Source organism: Mustela nigripes, chromosome 4 (genome assembly GCF_022355385.1).
Source record: "Mustela nigripes isolate SB6536 chromosome 4, MUSNIG.SB6536, whole genome shotgun sequence".
Classification (NCBI taxonomy): domain Eukaryota; kingdom Metazoa; phylum Chordata; class Mammalia; order Carnivora; family Mustelidae; genus Mustela; species Mustela nigripes.
This window is the reverse complement of record NC_081560.1, coordinates 84,590,174-84,608,557: the sequence shown is the minus strand read 5'-3', so window position 1 is coordinate 84,608,557 and position 18,384 is coordinate 84,590,174. Positions and strand designations below refer to the sequence as shown.

The 18,384-nt window shown below is 35.4% G+C and overlaps 1 protein-coding gene across 2 annotated transcripts in view; it reads left to right on the top strand.

The window, feature by feature from the left end:
* Positions 1-18,384, top strand: part of RSBN1L (round spermatid basic protein 1 like) — a 65,613-nt gene that overhangs the window by 43,723 nt on the left and 3,506 nt on the right. The window contains exons 3-5 of one of the 2 annotated variants that reach the window (XM_059396969.1): positions 3,007-3,647; positions 14,001-14,138; positions 15,689-15,831. In XM_059396969.1, coding sequence (XP_059252952.1) covers positions 3,007-3,647; positions 14,001-14,138; positions 15,689-15,831 — 922 coding nt within the window. Of the gene's footprint in view, positions 1-3,003; positions 3,648-14,000; positions 14,139-15,688; positions 15,832-18,384 lie in introns of both variants that reach the window. The other variant, XM_059396968.1, reaches the window with a different exon arrangement.

Below are 18,384 nucleotides of genomic sequence, written 5' to 3'. Positions count from 1 at the left end.
AGATCAAGCCCCGCATCAGGCTCTCTTTTTGGCAGGGAGCCTGCTTTCCCCTCTCTCTCTGCCTGCCTCTCTGCCTACTTGTAATCCCTCTCGCTCCGTCAAATCTAAGTAGACTCTTCAGAGAATTTTGTGACTTTACAAATATGTCTAATCAATAAAGTTGAAAGGTTTTAGTTTTGCTTTTCATGATTATACCAGGTTAGTCTTCATGGCATATTTGTGAATTTTTAGAAAGTGATGATTTACTGTTCACATTAAACTTCCCCCTTTTAGAATTGCCGTCAAGTTGAGATAATTTTATTTATTTACTTATTTATTAAATATTTTATTTATTTATATGACAAACAGAGATCACAAGTAGGCAAAGAGGCAGGCAGAGAGAGAGGGAGGAAGCAGGCTCCCTGCTAAGCAGAGAGCCAGATGGGAGGCTTGATCCCAGGACCTTGAGACCAGAGCTGAAGGCAGAGAGGCTTTACCCCACTGAGCCACCCAGGCGCCCCGAGAATTTTTTTGTTTTTTAGTATTTATTTATTAAAGAGAGAGTGTGTGTGTGCACACAAGCTTGAGCTTGGAGCCTGTTGCAGGGCTTGATCTCACCACCCTGATACCACAACCTGAGCTGAAACTAAGAGTCTGATATTCGACAGCTGGAGCCATCCAGGTGTCCCAGCTTGAGAGCATTTTTATGTTTATTGTTTCCAAGATTAGGATTTAGTGGCATTTATATTGTGGAAAGCTTTGACTGAAAGGGAGACAAGGAAAAATTCCATAAACCTCAGTTAGCTTGTTGGTGAGAGAAATCTTCTCATTCATGGATTCATTAAATATTTATCTGTAACGATGTATTAAATGCTGTGATGATTACTGTGACGGGGGAAAAGTATCACTTCACTCTGAATTCCTATAAAAATTACTTGTTTCACTCATACAGTATGTGCAAGGACATCTGATACAGAGGTATCCTCTGAGTGAAAAAAAAATGACTTTATATGAATTTAGAATAAAGTGATTCCAGTTCCTACTAGAGAATTGAGGGAAAGAAAAATGAAGGAAGTGATACGAGTTATTTCTAAGGAATGGGTAAGAAAGAGTTCTTGACAAGGGTATTTTAGGGAGAGGAAATGCCTTTGCAAGTAGTAGAGAGATAAGGCAGGAAGGACTAAGTGTTTTATAAGAAATTGTAAGTAGTGCAGATTGAGCAGTGAATGAAGTGCTTGAGAGTATTGTCTTGGGATTCCATCCTGGGGTGGTTATATTTTATGTGCTAAGTATAGAGAACCCTTGAAAGAAGTTTACTCAGTGGATGAGTATGATCAAAGAATATATAAAATTTATAGGAAGATTGATAAGGCTTCAGCATTCAGGATGCTGGTCATGAAGCTGTTAGACCAAAACGTAGTAAGGAAGTTAAAAAGTCAAGGATGAACTGGATTATTGTTAAACCTTGGAGAGATCAGGAAGAGTGACTGAAAGAATATCACTGGATTTGACATTTGAACGTTCTGGGAAAGTAAATTTGAGTAGACTGGATGCAGACCTAGAATTTAAGGGATAAGAGTGATAAAGTAATAAACGGAAGGCACTTGAAATAGATGGTTCTTTATGAAAAGTTTTGTCATAAGAGGAGAGGGAACTATTTTTGTAAGGGCTTTTGGATTTGGTGGGAAGGACTTACTTTGAACAGTAGGCAGGACATCTCACTCACTGGAGACATGAATAAAAGACATGTGAATATAGAAAAATTTAGTTAAGGAGATTGAGAAAATTTAATTCATAACAGGGTTGTCTATAAAAGTGAAATAACAGGTAGAAACACTGAATGCCTTCTTTTCTTAAGTCTTACCTTATTGGCTTTCTCATATTATCTTAGGAAGCATAATATTTTCTTGTGAAGATGTTTACTTTCTCCTTTTTTCTTACCGTACAGAAATATATCATGATAATGTTACATGTTTATATGTAGCTGTATAGACTCCATGGATGATTCTTTTATTTTTTGGAATTCTAAATTTCTGGGTACTTGACTTCAGTTACAGAAGCTTATTAATATATAAGCTTATGGGCGCCTGGGTGGCTCAGTTGGTTAAGCAACTGTCTTCGGCTCAGGTCATGATCCTGGAGTCCTGGGATCAAGTCCCACATTAGGCTCCCTGCTCGGCGGGGAGTGTGCTTCTCTCTCTGACCTCTCCCCTCTCATGCTCTCTCTCTCATTCTCTGTCTCAAATAAATAAATAAAATCTTTTAAAAAAAGAAAAAATATATATGCTTATAATGCCCCAAATCTTTTACTTTTATATTTATCTCTTTACTAGTACATGGTATAATTTATGCCTAGGACATGAGAAATTGTTGTAATTCTGTCATCTTCTTTATGGTGCCTTACTGGGTTTTCATCAGGAGCTGTGCAGACTCCAGTGGACCTCTACAATAGCCCATTTTAGATGTGAGAGTAATTTACTGAGGAAATACAGTAAAAAGCCAAGGAATTGCTGCATTTGTTGCTTTTCTACTATGCAAGTCGCTTTCTCCCTTTATGGTTTACAAGTCTTGACACATATAATTTTGAAGAACTTAGATGAGTAAAAATGATGCTATATATCAGTGGGAAACATCTGGAGGTTGTTATCCATATTGACCTCTGTTTACCTTCCCATTTTTTATTTTCTGCATTTAAATGTGAAGATAATGCTTTCTAAAACTTCCATTTATTACTTTAGTAAACAGTGACTGAGAATCTGCTACATGTCAGAATGGTACTGCACACTATAGGTATAAGTTTGTCCTAGGCCTTCGTGTTCGTTTGTGTGTGTGTGTGTGTGTGTGTGTGTATGTGTGTGTGTAGAAAGAGGGAGAGAGACTAAATTATGATTATCAGTACTTTGTGAAACAAGTCCTAAATATAAACCGAAATCTGAGTAAACTGCTTATTTATTGTAAGACAGTTCCTTAAGCATGATTTTTTAAGTAACTAAAATACAGAGACTTTAAAGAAATTTTTTCCAGCAGGTGGGAAGGAGAAACCAAAAACAAATGCCGACGACTTACAAATTAAAAAAGTAAAGAAGAAAAAGAAAAAGAAACATAAAGAGAATGAAAAGCGGAAGCGTCCAAAAATGTATAGCAAATCTATTCAAACCATCTGCTCAGGATTGCTATCTGATGTTGAAGATCAAGAAGCCAAAGGCATCCTAAATGATAATATAAAGGATTACAGTGGAAAGAGTTTGGATAGCAAGAATTATGAGTCCAAAATTCCTGAGAATAGTGAGTTTCCATTTGTCTCATTAAAGGAGCCACGGGTTCAGAATAACCTCAAAAGGTTGGACACTTTGGAGTTCAAGCAGCTCATTCATATTGAGCACCAGCCCAATGGAGGTGCAAGCGTTATCCATGCCTACAGTAATGAACTCTCCCACCTGTCTCCTGTGGAGATGAAGAGGTTTGCAGAAGAGTTTGTGGATCTAGTGTTCAGTGAAAATGAAAACTCTGCAGCTTTCTATGTAATGGGTATTGTTCATGGGGCAGCTACTTACTTACCTGACTTTTTAGACTACTTTTCATTTAATTTTCCCAATTCGCCAGTGAAAATGGAGATATTAGGAAAGAAAGATATAGAAACGACGACTATGTCCAATTTTCATGCTCAGGTAAGAGGTTTTTAGTTTTGTTTTGTTTAAAGCTTACATGTTTAAGACAAGTTTCAGTTTTTTATTTTGCTACAGGTTTGAAATAAAAAGGTAAGGATGTAATGACAACTCTTGTGATTATTAAGAATAAATTACCTTCTTGATGTGATCATAAGAGTTTAAATTTCAGAGTCTGCTTAATCTTTTTTTCTTAAAGATAATTAATGAAATAAGATTCTGCTGTCCTTTCTTGCAAATACTTATTTTGGAAATAGAAGGAGTGAGATGAATTTAGCCATATATTTTCCACATAAGCAGTTCTCTTACCCAAAAATCACCTAAAGTTGTCTTCTTGCTATATGTCTTAAAATTGCTTAACACTGGATGTGTCAGATAGTGGGTGCTGAGTAAATGTTAGCTGTTAAATATATTGTGGTACAAAGGAATCCGTTAATTCTATATTTATGTGAGGAGATTAGCGTAGCAGTGCATTTATTGAGCTAACTTCCTTTTCCTACCCTTCTCTTTGGCGTAGAATGTATATTATTTTAGGAAGCAGAGGCAGAATCAAGTTGGTTGGCTCTTGAAAGCGAATGTGGACTCATCTAAAAGGCCATTGCCATTTGTTACCGCTCTCAGATCAGGGACGGCTTAGGCCAGGAGATCAGCCAGTTTTCATATTTATGGGTGCTAAAGTTCCCAGTTTCCTAAGTAATAATCGGCATCATTCTAGTTTGGAAGGAGGGAAAAAAGTAAAGAAGTCTCAAAGAGGTCTTAGTGATCATCTGTCCTAACCTTTCTCACTTTACAGATAAGCAAACAAACATAGATAGAAGTAACTATTTTAAGGTTGGCAGCAGTACCAGGAGTAGAACACAATATCCTTAATCTTCATCCGGAACTGTTTTACTTACTCTGAGTACATTTCTTTTTTTGATATATGTTTAAGTTATAGTCTCCATCTTAAATGATAGTCTGGATATCCAGTCACATGCACACATACTTACTTTTATTTCTGATTTCTTGAGTCATTCCCAGGAAAAGTCCTATCTCTTAATCTAATTTGTGGTATCCCTCCAGAGACTGATTTTTTTTTTTTTTTTAGGATTTTATTTATTTATTTGACAGAGATCACAAGCAGGCAGAGAGGCAGGCAGGCAGAGAGAGAGGAGGGGAAGCAGGCTCCCCACTGAGCAGAGAGCCCGATGCGGGTTCCATCCCAGGACCCTAGGATCATGACCTGAGCCAAAGGCAGAGGCTTTAACCCACTAAGCCACCCAGAGACTGATTTTTTAAAAATCATTTATAGCGTTTTTTTATTTGGGAAAATGCTTTGTGAATTATAGGGATTAACTTATAAACATAGGTTTAGAGACAGATCAGTTTATAACTTGAGGCTTTTCTTTTCCTGTGAGAACCTTTCTTTCAAATTTGATTTGTAGTAATACTGTATAGTCATTGTAGTGTGACTGGGTTAGTGTGGGTAACTTGATGAGCTCTGATACGGGCTGGATGGAAAGAGAAGGGAGCTTGTCCTTGTCTTGCCATTTACTAGCTGTGATACCACACAGCTACTTAAGCTCTTAAGTCTGAGTTTCCTCACCTACAAAATAAAGATAATATTACTCAATTCACAGGGCTATTCGTTAGAAATATTTCCTAGAATATTAACAGGCTATACAAAGAGTGTTGTTATATTGACTTAGTATAGTATTATGACTTCCCATTTTGTTGAATAGGTGATGGCTAGCTTCTGAATGAGGATTTTTAGTGTGTTAATTTAGGGTAGGGAGTTAAGCAAATACTGAAGATCAAAAATTAGCACAAATAAATTATATACAGATAAGGAGTTGACTAAATTATAATATATGGACATAGTGGGAGATTACTGAGCCATAAAAGGAATGAAATACGGGTACATGCTGATGCATGTGGTGTGGATGAGCCCTCAAAATATGTTGAGTGAAAAACTAGATGTAAAAGCTCCCATATTGTATGATTTCATTGACATGAAATAATCAGAATAGGTAATCTATAGAAACAGACTGCAGATGGGTGGCTGCCAGGACCTGGGGGAAAGGGACCTGCAGTAAACATGGGGGGGTGCATTTATCTGTTCAATATAATGATTTCATTTCCTTTGGTTTAATACCCACAAGTGAAATTGCTGCATCATATGATAGCTTTATTTTTCATTTTCAATTAAAAATTTTTTTAAAGATAAACTTTTTGAAGCTTTTGTTAAACTGATTTTTTTTTTTTTTTTAAGATTTTATTTATTTGACACAGAGAGAGAACAAATGCAGGGAGGAAGGGCAGAGGGCGCTGAGCAGGTTTCTTTTGGGTATGTATATAAGATTGGGATATCAGGATCAAAAAGTATGCACATGTTTAGCTTTACTAGATACTACGGGTTTTCCAAAGTTATTGTACCAATTTACATTCCCACCAGCCCTGTTCCACAGGCTATCTTGGTTAGTGTCTGTCTTTTTCATTTTAGCTATTCTGGTCCCTGTGGAGTAATATCTCATTGTGGTTTTAATTTGCATTTCTCTGATGACTAAGGAAGTCAAGCTTTTTTTTTTTTATAATTATTGTTCAATTGGATATCCTCTTTCTAAAACCAATGAGTTGAGTGTACTCAACTTTGAGTGTACTCTTTTGTACATTTTCCTATTGGCTTTTCTTTCTCATTAGTTTGTTGGACTTGTGGGTGAGAATCTTGTCAGCTATATGTATTGTAAGTATGTCCTCTGAGTGAAAAAACTCTTAAGAGTGTCTTTTGATGGTATCTAGTGGAGTAAGTATCAGTTTTGCTGTTCTTCCAGATTTTCTTGGCTCTTTATATTTCTGTATAAACTTTACAGTTAGCTTTTCTGATTCCACAGAAAAATCTGCTTAGGATATTGATTGGGATTACACTGAAGCTGTAGTTCAAATTTGTGTAGAATCGGTGTCTTTACAATATTGAATCTTCCAGTCTGTGATCATGGGATTTTTCTTCATTTGTCTTTTTTTTCCCCTCTCAATAATAAGTACTTTTTTTTTCATCCTATAGCTCTTACACATCCTTTTGAGTTTTATTCCTGGGTGTTTAAGGACTTCATTTTATTGATCACTCTTTTTGAAAACTTAGAAGCTCTGAGTACCTTTTAGAATATGACATTAACACTCATCTCGAGAAACTGAAAATGTGTCTTGTGCCTTACTTCTCTTCCAGCATCCTTCTTCCCCTTATCTATGCTATTACTGTGCATCATGCATGCATGTTAGTAGAATCACATAGTGAAGCTATGCATTTTGGTGATGGCAAATGAATTAGCCTACAAACTGCTAGGTCAATTTGTTTTCACCAAAACAGTTGGTTGACGTAATGTTAATAGAATTAATTGTGATTAGTATTCTAGGGGAGCAAGGAAAGGAGGTATCAGTCAGTATTGGAATATAGTTTCACTTAATATCAACCATAACAAAGACAAGTTATAGAAAATAAAGCCAAATTCATGTTCCAGCCTGATGATTTGGTCATGACTTCGTGTTAACAAGTTCAAGGGGTTAGAACCTGCTCTATTTGAGAAAGAGTGATTTTTACAAAGCAGAGGAAAGCAGAGCTGTAGAGAAGTTCTGAATTTTAAAATTTTGTAATCCAGTAACTACCCTTTAATTCCCCTTTCTGCCTTTTATATTCTGAAAAACCTTTGATCCAGTCAAAACCAGTCTGAAAAGCATTACTCAAAAGACCTAGAAACATGTGAGAAGAAATTATTGAATGAGTTGATAGCAAAGGATGCACATCTGACCTTGGTTGTTTTTACCTAATCTTAGTTTGGAAAATATACTTAATAGCATTAAAAAAATCTGTGTAATGAGTTAGCACTATTTTTTAGTGGATTAAACAGTATATATTTTAATGTGTCATTAATAATAATTAATGATTATATTAATTGCACAATTAACTATTATATAATGTATTATTTATATATTGAATAGCTATAGATTTTTATTTATAATAAAATTCTTAAACATTTTATTTATGATAAAAATCTATGATTTATATTAATTATATAATTAATTAATATATAGTATTTATATATAAAATAATTATATAATCAATTACATAAATAATATATCAATATAATAAATGATTATAGATTAATAATTAAGATCTATATTCCAGGGGCACCGGGGTGGCTCAGTGGGTTAAAGATCTATATTCCAAGTTTTCTTGTATTCTAATATTGTACTCTCTGCATATATTGAAGCTTGAAATGTAAATAAAGCCTCATTAATTTCAGTGTTAATGAATGCCCAAGTTTAGATCAGACCCAAAGGGGCGCCTGAGTGGCTCAGACAGTAAAGTGTCTACCTTCCACTCAGGTCATGATCCCAGGGTCCTGGGATTGAGCCCCACATCGTGCTTAGCAGGGAACTTTTTTCTCCCTCTCCCTCTACTGTTACCCCTGCTTGTGCTCTCTTACTCTCTGTCAAATAAATAAATAAAATCTTAAAAAAATAAAATAGATCAGACCCCAAGAATTAATACCACCAGCAGGGTAACTGTATATGATGACATAATTGTTACTGCAGCTATTGATAATGCATCCTGGTGATCCTGACTACTAGTGGCTTGTAGAACCCAAACTAAGTCCATCTTCATGAGATTAGTTTCTTTCCTCCTCCCTCCCTCCCTCCCTCCCTCCTTTCCTTTCTTCCATTCATCCATCCATTCTTCCTTCCCTCCCTTCCTAATTAAAATCTGTGCAATCAAAATTTAACCAAAATTCGTTTGCCCTCAGTTATGTTGAAACTAAAAGATGACAAATGATGTAGCCATTTCTATGATCTTTATAGTAATAGTGTTTATGTTTGTAATAATTACTCTGTAGTTGTCATAGAAACTCATTTTTGTACCTGTTTAGCTTTTATCCTTAAAACATTTGAGGTTTTTTGGTGGCTATGTGTGTACATATGTATACAGCAGAGTAACACACACACAGACGACACACACATGACAGTGACAAGATCAGGGCATCCTAGTCTGAATTCTTTTGGTTCTGGAATTATTTTTACTTGTATAATAATGTTTTCCATCTTCATCTTTATCCTTGTGAGTTGCCTGAAAAATTTTAAAATGATGTGAAATTATATGTTAATAGGTCATGTCATTTCTCTAATGTTGTAGCTTTGAGGTTAGTGATATAATGTCACTCAAACTGGATGATAAAAGTCTTTGAGAATAGAAACCTATACACGGATTTTTATTTTAAGTTTGTAACCTATCTATATCAATTCTTTTGCTGTAGAAAACAAAACCCTGAAAACGTAATAGCTTAAAGTGATTTCTCACAGTTCTTTGGGCTGTCTAGAGTGTTCTTATGGTCTTTGTTATCTTGTCTGGGGCTGGATGATCTCATTCACGTCTGGTGGTTGGCAGGTCAGTTGGGAGATCTTGCTGTATGTCTAGTGGTTTGGTGCAGTGTCACCTGTAGTGGTGATCACATTTCTTTCATCATGTAGTGGGTTAGCCTGGGCTCATACACGTGATGGTTGTGAGAAGAGTTCCATAGAGCAAAGAGAATGCAATCCCCAGTGACAAGCCTCTGCTTGTGCTGTGTTTGCTAATAATGTCCATTGGCTAAAGGAAGTGAAATGGCCAAACCCGCATTCAGTTCGGGATGATAGGACTGATGCAGTCATGTTGCTGAGAAGTGAGCATACATACTTGAGAAGAATTTTTGGCCATTTGCAGCCTCCACATTTGTCCTAGTTTTACTACCAGCTCCATTTTGTTCAAATACTCATTTGATAGCAGGGAAACAAAAAAGGGAAGTAATACAGGAGTTTTGTCTGTCAAGGAATAAATGAGATTTCTTTCTTGTCAGCTCTATATTTAATCAGCATATACTCTGAGCCCTGCAGTTAGAGCTGTGAGAATATGAAAACTGGAGCAATTGTCTTCGAACCATGCTTTCCCTTCCACCAAACTCTAAATCTTGTTTTTATTTTATCCTGGTTCCAAGTTGTTTGTATCAAATAACTTAGGTCAGGGTGTTAACTCATGACTAAGTGGCTAATATTTTAATAGTAAACAATTATTAAATCTGATCTGATCTTTTAAGCTTTGCCCCTCTGCAAAATGAAGAAAGAATTAACTTTTTGCTGGGGTCATTCACTGTGCTAGGGAATAAAGATCATTTGATATGCCATCTTTGAACCATTGGCTACCTTTGCACTACATTCTTATTTTGACCATTTGTGCCTGTCACATCTTCCTTGAATGCTTATGAGCTGACCTGTACAAAATAATGCTGTGGCAGGTACAGATGCTCTGATTGAGAAAGGGGACTTTTTCCTTTATTGTACTGATTTTAAAATGAATAATAGCACTTTCGTGCCTATTTTAGTTGAAGTTATATGGATATTTTTGAAATAGAACGTTGACTAAATGTTACTGCCTGTTACATTTTGATTTGAAAGGCTAGGCCAGATGTGATGGGAGATGGCTCCCTCTTGTGGCACACTCATTTATGTTAGATTTTAGATGCCTAATAAGAATGTGAGGAGCTGAACTGTTTCTTAAAATAAGACTTTCCCTCTCTTTTTACCCCTCCGCTCAAAACACCCGGCAGAATTGAACCAATAGTCTCTTCTGCCCTCTTTCCCTCAATTTTTTTTCTGATTACTCTCCTTTTTTTGTATTCTTCAGATCGCTCACTATTATTCTGTGGAACTTTTGATGTCTTGAGAAAAGCAGATTGGAAATCAGAATACTTTGTGTAATACTGAGCCAAATAAGTTATGTTTACTCTAAGACTTCTCAGAAATGTCAGTAATAGTCAGTGTGTCTGGTGAACTTCCCAAACAGAAGAGTTTTCCAAATTTAACTGGACTATATAGAATCCTCTTTTCAGGGGCTGTGATTTCAGGAAACATATTTTGGGAAACAGCAAGTTGTTTCAAGTGAGTCATTCTTCATGGTTTTTTGAATTACTTATTATGATATTTGCTTCTTCCTTTGTTGTAGCAATTTTTATACATAAAACAGTTTTAAGTCTTACAGATTTTTGGCATTGTATTCTCTGTCAAAAAAGCTATTTTACTCTTTTTGTAGCAGGCTGACCTCAGAGTCATAGGTCTTTTGTTTTAAAAATCACTTTTCAAGTAATGAATAATGAATAGGATTTTAGTTTATTTTTTAAAGATTTTATTTATTTCAGAGAGTGAGTATAAGCTTGAGTGGGGGAAGGGACAGAGGGAGAAGCAGACTTCCCACTGTGGGGCGGGGGGTAGCCATGCTAGGGCTCAAACCCAGGATCCTGGGATCATGACCTGAGCCGAAGGCAGAGGCTTAACGGACTAAGCCATCCATCCAGGACTTCCTTGGATTTTAGTTTAAACATAATTGAACAGTTCATTTCTTGTTAACCAAAATTTCTGAGATTTTGTTATTGGCACTTACTGGCAGTGGGTACAAGAAGTCTCTTATTTCCTGTTTTTTCTTTCCCTTTATAACATTTATAGAGAATGTATGAGGGGAAAGATAAACATGCAGTAATGATGTTGGTAGGTGTTTTGGTGGGGGTGGGGAGAGTGGGGAAAGGAGCTGTAGGGAGGAGATTTAGATTAAAAATGGTCTGTTCTTTTTTTTATTTATTAAAAAAATTTTTTTTAAAGATTTTATTTATTTATTTGACAGAGAGAGATCACAAGCAGGAAGAGAGGCAGGCAGAGAGAGGAGGAAGCAGGCTCCCTGCTGAGCAGAGAGCCCGATGGAGGGCTCCATCCCAGGACCCTGGGATCATGACCTGAGCTGAAGGCAGTGGCTTAATCCACTGAGCCACCCAGGCGCCCTGGTCTGTCTGTTCTAACAGGCACTATTTAAACGTGAACTATTGAAATATAAGCATTTGCAGTAATAAATATTATTTCTTTTACTGTGTTGTCTTTTGAAAGAGCTATATTTAAATTGAGAGGAAAAATATGTGTACTCTTTGTAACAATGCATTTTTCTTTTAGGAAGCATGTAGGATATGTTTTAAAGCAGTGACATATTTGGTATTTGGTATTTTCTAGTAATTTTGTAAACTGCATTAGAAAACTGATGGTTTGATTAATGTTTACTGAAGTAAAAAAAAAAAAAAAGATACAGTAATCTCATGTCCAGTATCATCAGGATGTGAGGCTTTTCAGATAGGTGGTTTTTCTAGATAATGGAATTCTTTTGTTTTGGGTACCAAGATTTTAATGAAGAATCCTTTTTTCAGTCTAGGCTTGTCATTATGATGCTATGTATGCTTGCTTCTTGCTACTCCACCCCCTTCAAATTTGTAGTTTCTTACCCTTTATGATTTTAGAGATTAGTGAGAATTCTACCTAATGTAGAAACACATGTCAGAAGAGACCCTTTTATGAGTCATGGTCTTAAGGCATTTATTTCAGGCTCTCTAGAGGTTCTTTAAACCCTTATCTGTTTCCTCCCCTACCCCATTGTCCTTGAGTTGTAATAGTTGGGTAAAAGAGTCTTGAAGAATTGAGACTTTTTATCTTATGATATTGTAGATTTAATTTCTTTCCATGTGAAAGGAATATTTGTTACGTAGTATTTAATAAATGTCACCTGAATCAAGAACTCTTTATATTTTTCTGAGAGGTATGTGTACTGTATTCTTAGATTTCGTTTTACTTGCATATGTGCCATCTGTATATTTTACTGAGATAGATATTGTTTTAATTTGATTGCATTGTTATATGTAATTTGCCATGTTTAAAACACTAATGATTCCAACTGACTTCCTTTGAATATATTTATTTGAGTATTGGGTTATTAAACTAGAAAGTTGAGTTAAATGGCATATAAGTAAAAGTTACATTACAGCGCACTTTATTTTTTAAGATTTATTTATTTATTTATTTTGAAGATAGAGTGGGGCAGAGAGACAGAGAGAGGGAGAGAATCTCAAGTAGACTTCCTGCTGAGCATGAAGCCCACCTGTGGTGTAATCTCATGATCCTGAGATGATGACCTGAGCTAAGATCAAGAGTTGGGTGCTTAACTTACTGAGCCACCTATGTCCCCCATGAAAGGAAGTTGTTTTGCTTTATAAAGATTCTTGTTTCCTAACATTAGGATATGAAAAGGCATAGATTTCTTTGCAGGTTTTAAATGTGCTCGCCAGAATTCAGGTATCAAGATTCTTTTATTTTATTTTTTAAAAGTGGGTGGGGAGGTGCAGAGGAAGAGGGAGAGAATCTTAAGCAGGCTCCACACCCAGTGTGGAGCCCCATGTGGGGCTTGATCTTATGAACCTGAGATCACGACCTGACACAAAATAAAGAGTCAAATGCTTAACTCACTGAGCCACCCACATACCCCCAGGTATCAAGATTCTTGAAATGCAGGTTGGTTTATTTCAGTTGATACTTGAATGCTACCCATTTGCTAGCATTGTACAGGTGGCTTTCAGCTTTGTAATTATTAAATTTCCTTCAGAAGTCTGAGGTAAATCATTCCACTTAAGGAAACTAAAATTCAAGGAATTCATGTGATATCTGAAGGTCACATAGCTGTTAGATAGTAAAGATAGAGTTGGACCTAGCACTCCTGATTCTCAATCTCTAGTAGCTTTTCACAGAATAGTTAACCACAGAAATGCAAACTGGATCCTAATTAATATGGTATGATCTAGAAGGGAAGATCATTCCTAGTAGCCTTTCAGACATACAAACCACTGGTAATGGTTAAATATAACATCTCAGGGAGACTACTTTTAGAAATTCCAATAAAAGATATGAACCGTGGGCGCCTGGGTGGCTCAGTGGGTTAAGCCGCTGCCTTCGGCTCAGGTCATGATCTCAGGGTCCTGGGATAGAGGCCTGCATCAGGCTCTCTGCTCAGCGGGGAGCCTGCTTCCCTCTCTCTCTCTCTGCCTGCCTCTCTGTCTACTTGTGATCTCTCTCTGTCAAATAAATAAAATCTTTAAAAAAAAAAAAAGATATGAACCGTTTAGGAAAATGTAGGTATATGAACTTTTGACTATAAATTTCATTGGCCTTATAGGTCAAATAATAAGCTGTACTATGAGGAGAAGTTATAGTCTGCTATCTAGAATTATGCTGTGTATCTTACCTGTGTTTTCATAAGCAGTGCATAGGAATAGCTAGAGAAGGTAAAATATTTTGCTCTGGTATGGATTTTTTTTTCACGCCTTATTTTTAGTTTTTTTTTTTTTTTTTTTACTGTTTTTAAAGGCTTTTTGTTTTGATTTGCTTACCTCACATTACGTTCTAATATTCTCAGACAGCATAATTTGGTGTTACACAATGATAGCAAACATTGTTTTATTTATAACCTTTAATTAAATCCGTATCCTTCAGGTAAAAAGAACATATTCTCACGGTACTTACAGAGCTGGCCCAATGCGACAGATCAGCTTGGTGGGAGCAGTTGATGAAGAAGTGGGAGATTACTTCCCTGAGTTCCTTGACATGTTGGAAGATTCACCATTTTTAAAAGTAAGAGAAAACAATACTAAGCAATCTAGATTGTGGGTATCACTTTCATGCTCTGGGTGACAGAAATCATAGTTGTTTCAGAAATACAATTCTTGTATAGTGTGTGTGCATGTGACTCAGATATTAATTATAATGGCAGAGCTAAGTGTTGAACCAAAAAATAACACTTGCTTGTTGATGCCACTTTAGGATATTAGGTTCCATCTGTATATTGACTTTTTATAAATTTAAGTGCCAGAGGTTTTAAGAAGTACAGGAAGGATGCCTACTAAATTAACTGTTTAGGACAAAGAAATGGCAATCTGGCATTGTGGAAAACTGGCTTGGGAAATTGTACATCTGTGTTTCAATCTTGGCTCTACCTCGCTGGGTTGGGCAAGCCATTTAAACTTTCTGGATTTAGTTTCTGCATCCATAAAACATCATGTTTAGGCTAGGTAGCTTTAAGGCCCCTTTGAATTCTTTAAATGATTTCTAGCCAGATTCTTTTTACTTTTTCAGTAATCTCTGCATTCTAGAAAAATTTTTCTTCTTGTGGGCTGTTAGGGCTGTCCCACTGAGAGAGAAATTTCTGAGCTATGTAGTTATTTAATTAGTAATTCAGAGGTAAGAATGTGACAGAATACATGTCTCTAATATTTGCCATATAACCTGTTGTAGATCTATTCTTTTTTCACTTCTTGTTCCATTTTCTAACTTTTTCTAACTTATCTTTTTCACTCTAATCCATTCCCCTTTCATTTACTTTTTTATTCATTTTAAACCTTTTGTTACTTTTATTCCCAACTAGTGACATTATGGAATTTGATTGCATTTATTTTGAGTGACATTTTAAAAATACCACTAATTAAACATTTTAGTTTTAGATTTTAATTTTAAAGACAAATGAGCTAAATGCATTCTTTTAAGAAAAATTTCATGTGACAGTCCTGCCCTTTCTTAAAAGGGGATGGGGTGAATGAATGGTTTTCTTAAATACTATTCTCACATTCCATGGACAATGGTCCTTAGACATATCTCTATTTTTTTAAAAGAAAAGTTGCTCTTAGATCAGCAACCTTTTTCAGGAACTACTAAAGAGAAATAAATTTTGATTTTGATTTGGTTTTCCTCTTTGTTTTGTTAGGTTTTCATTATAGCTAATCAAAGAGGTATCCTTTTTTTTTTTTGAGATTACTATTTTTTAAAACAAATTTTTAATTTTTATAGATTCTTGTGGAGAACACCTGCTTATTTTGCTAGCTTATTAACATCATGTGACCCTTGTATTTGGTAGAAGGAAGAATAACAAGTGTGAATATAGTGAATCATATTTCTGGCAGGGTTAGAGGAGGGAGCCATGCAAGAATAATTACTCTTGGCATGTTTGTAATGGAATTTTTGAAGGAAAATGCATGACTACACAGGGATATATTCAGTATAGGTTTGTATTTCAAATGTATAAGTATAAAGGCATATATGAAAATTTGTCAGGGGGGCAGTATTCTTTCATGTGTATTTGAAGATGCATTTTGAAAATAATTGGTTTCTATGTAATTATTTGCCTCTAGTGTACACTGCCATGGGGGACACTATCTAGTCTAAAATTAGAGAGTCGAAAAGACAGTGATGATGGTCCCATCATGTGGGTACGCCCAGGAGAACAAATGATCCCTGTGGCTGATATGCCAAAGTCACCTTTCAAAAGGAAAAGGTATGTTGAATACAAATTTTTATTGCCAGGGATAGATGTTTATACAAGGGGGTGTGTGTGTTTGTGTGCGTTAGCTGAAAACTGGAGAAGGAAAAAAGGGAAAGTTAAGAGTATTTGAAATGAAAAGGGCTACACATGCTAATGAAATTTTTAATAAAATATCAAATACAAATAAGGCTTGAGAAATGTGGGCAAATGACAATAAATTGTAATTAGGAATGGAAAAAATGTCATTTACAACAAAGACATTGTAAACTTTTAGAATAAGTTTAATAAAAAATATCTAGAACCCATATTGAGCAAAACATCATCTGCAGGATATAAAGTAATACCTAAACAAATGAAAACCCCTACTATGTTCCAGATTGGAAAAAAATGATAGTCCTTTGAAATTTTTTAGCATTTTAGTTGAACTCACACTTCCAGCACTGGGTGTAATGATTTTAAAGTTGAGAAGGAAAAATAAAGTCAACAAATAGCCAGGAAAACTGTGAAAGAGAAGATAAGTGAGGAGGGCCTTGTGTTACTAGATATTAAAAATAACTATGAAGCTCAAAAAGGTCATTGGAATAGGGTAGAGGACCCAAATAGATTAAAGTATATTGAGAACTTAATGTATGAGATAAATAGCAAAAGGAAGATTTATTTAATGAGTAATGCTGACATAATTGAAGTCCATTTGAAAGAAAACAAAGCCATAGCCCCATCTCATATAAGAAGTAATTTTGAGATTTAAACATAATAGATAAATTAAAATATAAGAATAAAGTTTTTAAACCTAGGAGAGACCTTTCTTTTCTTCCTTTCTTTCTTTCTTTTTTCTTTTTTTTTTTTTTAAGAATTTATTTATTTATTTGTCAGACAGAGATCACAAGTAGGCAGAGAGGCAGGCAGAGAGAGAGCGGGAAGCAGGCTCAAGCAGAGAGTCCGACATGGGGCTCAATCCCAGGACCCTGAGATCATGACCCGAGCCAAAGGCAGAGGCTTTAACCCACTGATCCACCCAGGCACCCCTAGGAGAGACCTTTCTAAACAAGATAAAATATGTAATGACAATACTGTTTATAAAAGAATAGTTAACAAAGTTCAGAACTATGATACACTGAACTAAAACATTTGTAATATGTGACAGACTAAAGTTAATATCATAGAGCATTCCCAAATTGACAAGAAAAATGTAACACAACCCAGTAAAAAAATGGGCCTCAGTCAATTATATTAAAAGAATTATGAGATATTATTTTTACCTATTACACTGGCAAAAGAATATACAGCAATAATATTACTGGCTGGGAGTTATGTGAGGGAACAAGATCATTTATATATTGTTGGTAGAAAGGTAATTTAACAATAGCTCATGAAGTTTAACACACAGATGTGCATCCATGCACACACACACACTCTCTCTCTCTGATCCAGCGCTACTACTTTTGGAAATCTGTCCCAAGATAGGAAAGCACTAAAGGTAAATGTATAAGAATATTAATTACAGCATTCTTTATCATGAGAAAAAGTGTTCAGGATGGTCTGAATGCCCATTAACAGTGGAATGGTTGAGTTCATTTTGGTACATTCCAATTAAAAATACAGCAAAATAAAATCTTAAAAAAAAAATATATATATATATATCCATTCCTTTGTGGCTCCTAGCTGGCTCAGTCAGTGGAATAGGAGACTCTTGATCTTGGCATTCTGAGTTCGAGCCCCACGTTTGGTGTAGAGATTACTTAACAATAAAATCTTAAAAGAATATATGGTGAAATAGTTCAAATAAATGAGTTACTTATGTGTGTTGATCGGGTAGGATGACATTTGAAAAGAGCAAAATAATAGAGTAATATGGTACATAGTATAAGTCTATTTGTATGAAAAGAAACGTGTATTTATGTGAACACAGAAAAGTGTGGAAAAAATGTACACTGAGTTAACATTGGTGGGAATGGAGTGGGTAATAGATACCTTTATTTAGATCTGTAAAGATGTTTTATTATTAATTACAGTGATTATTAATCTTGAAAGAAAAAAACAGGGAATATGGTCACTAAGTAAACTGTAGGACAGGGGCTATGTTGTGCTTGTTACTTAATGTGTTTTTAGCACATAAACAGAGTGCCTGCTGCTTAATAAATATGTTTTGAATGAAATTTCTACAAGTTAATTTATAAGTTGGTAGTAAATGATAAAATTGTATGTTCCTCAGTGGTTCTTAACTTGGATTTATAAATCATTTTGAGATCCAAAAGCCTCTCCCCAGAACAAATACAGACATCCACAAAGTTTTACATGTCATTTAAGGGAATTCACCAGCCCTCAGAGTAAACTGTTTGTACTTCAGGGATTAAAATCCATGTAAATGTGATGATTTCACATCACACTATAGTCTGAGCAACTAATAACACTGCCCAAGGCACGGTGCTAAATGCTTCATATAAAGTCTTAATTCATTAAAATGTGGTGTTAATGAGAACAGAGTTGTAGGCATGAAAGCCTACTGGCTTTCTGTAGGAATCAAGGTCATCATCTAGCTCTCTGAGACCTATAGAAGAACATCAA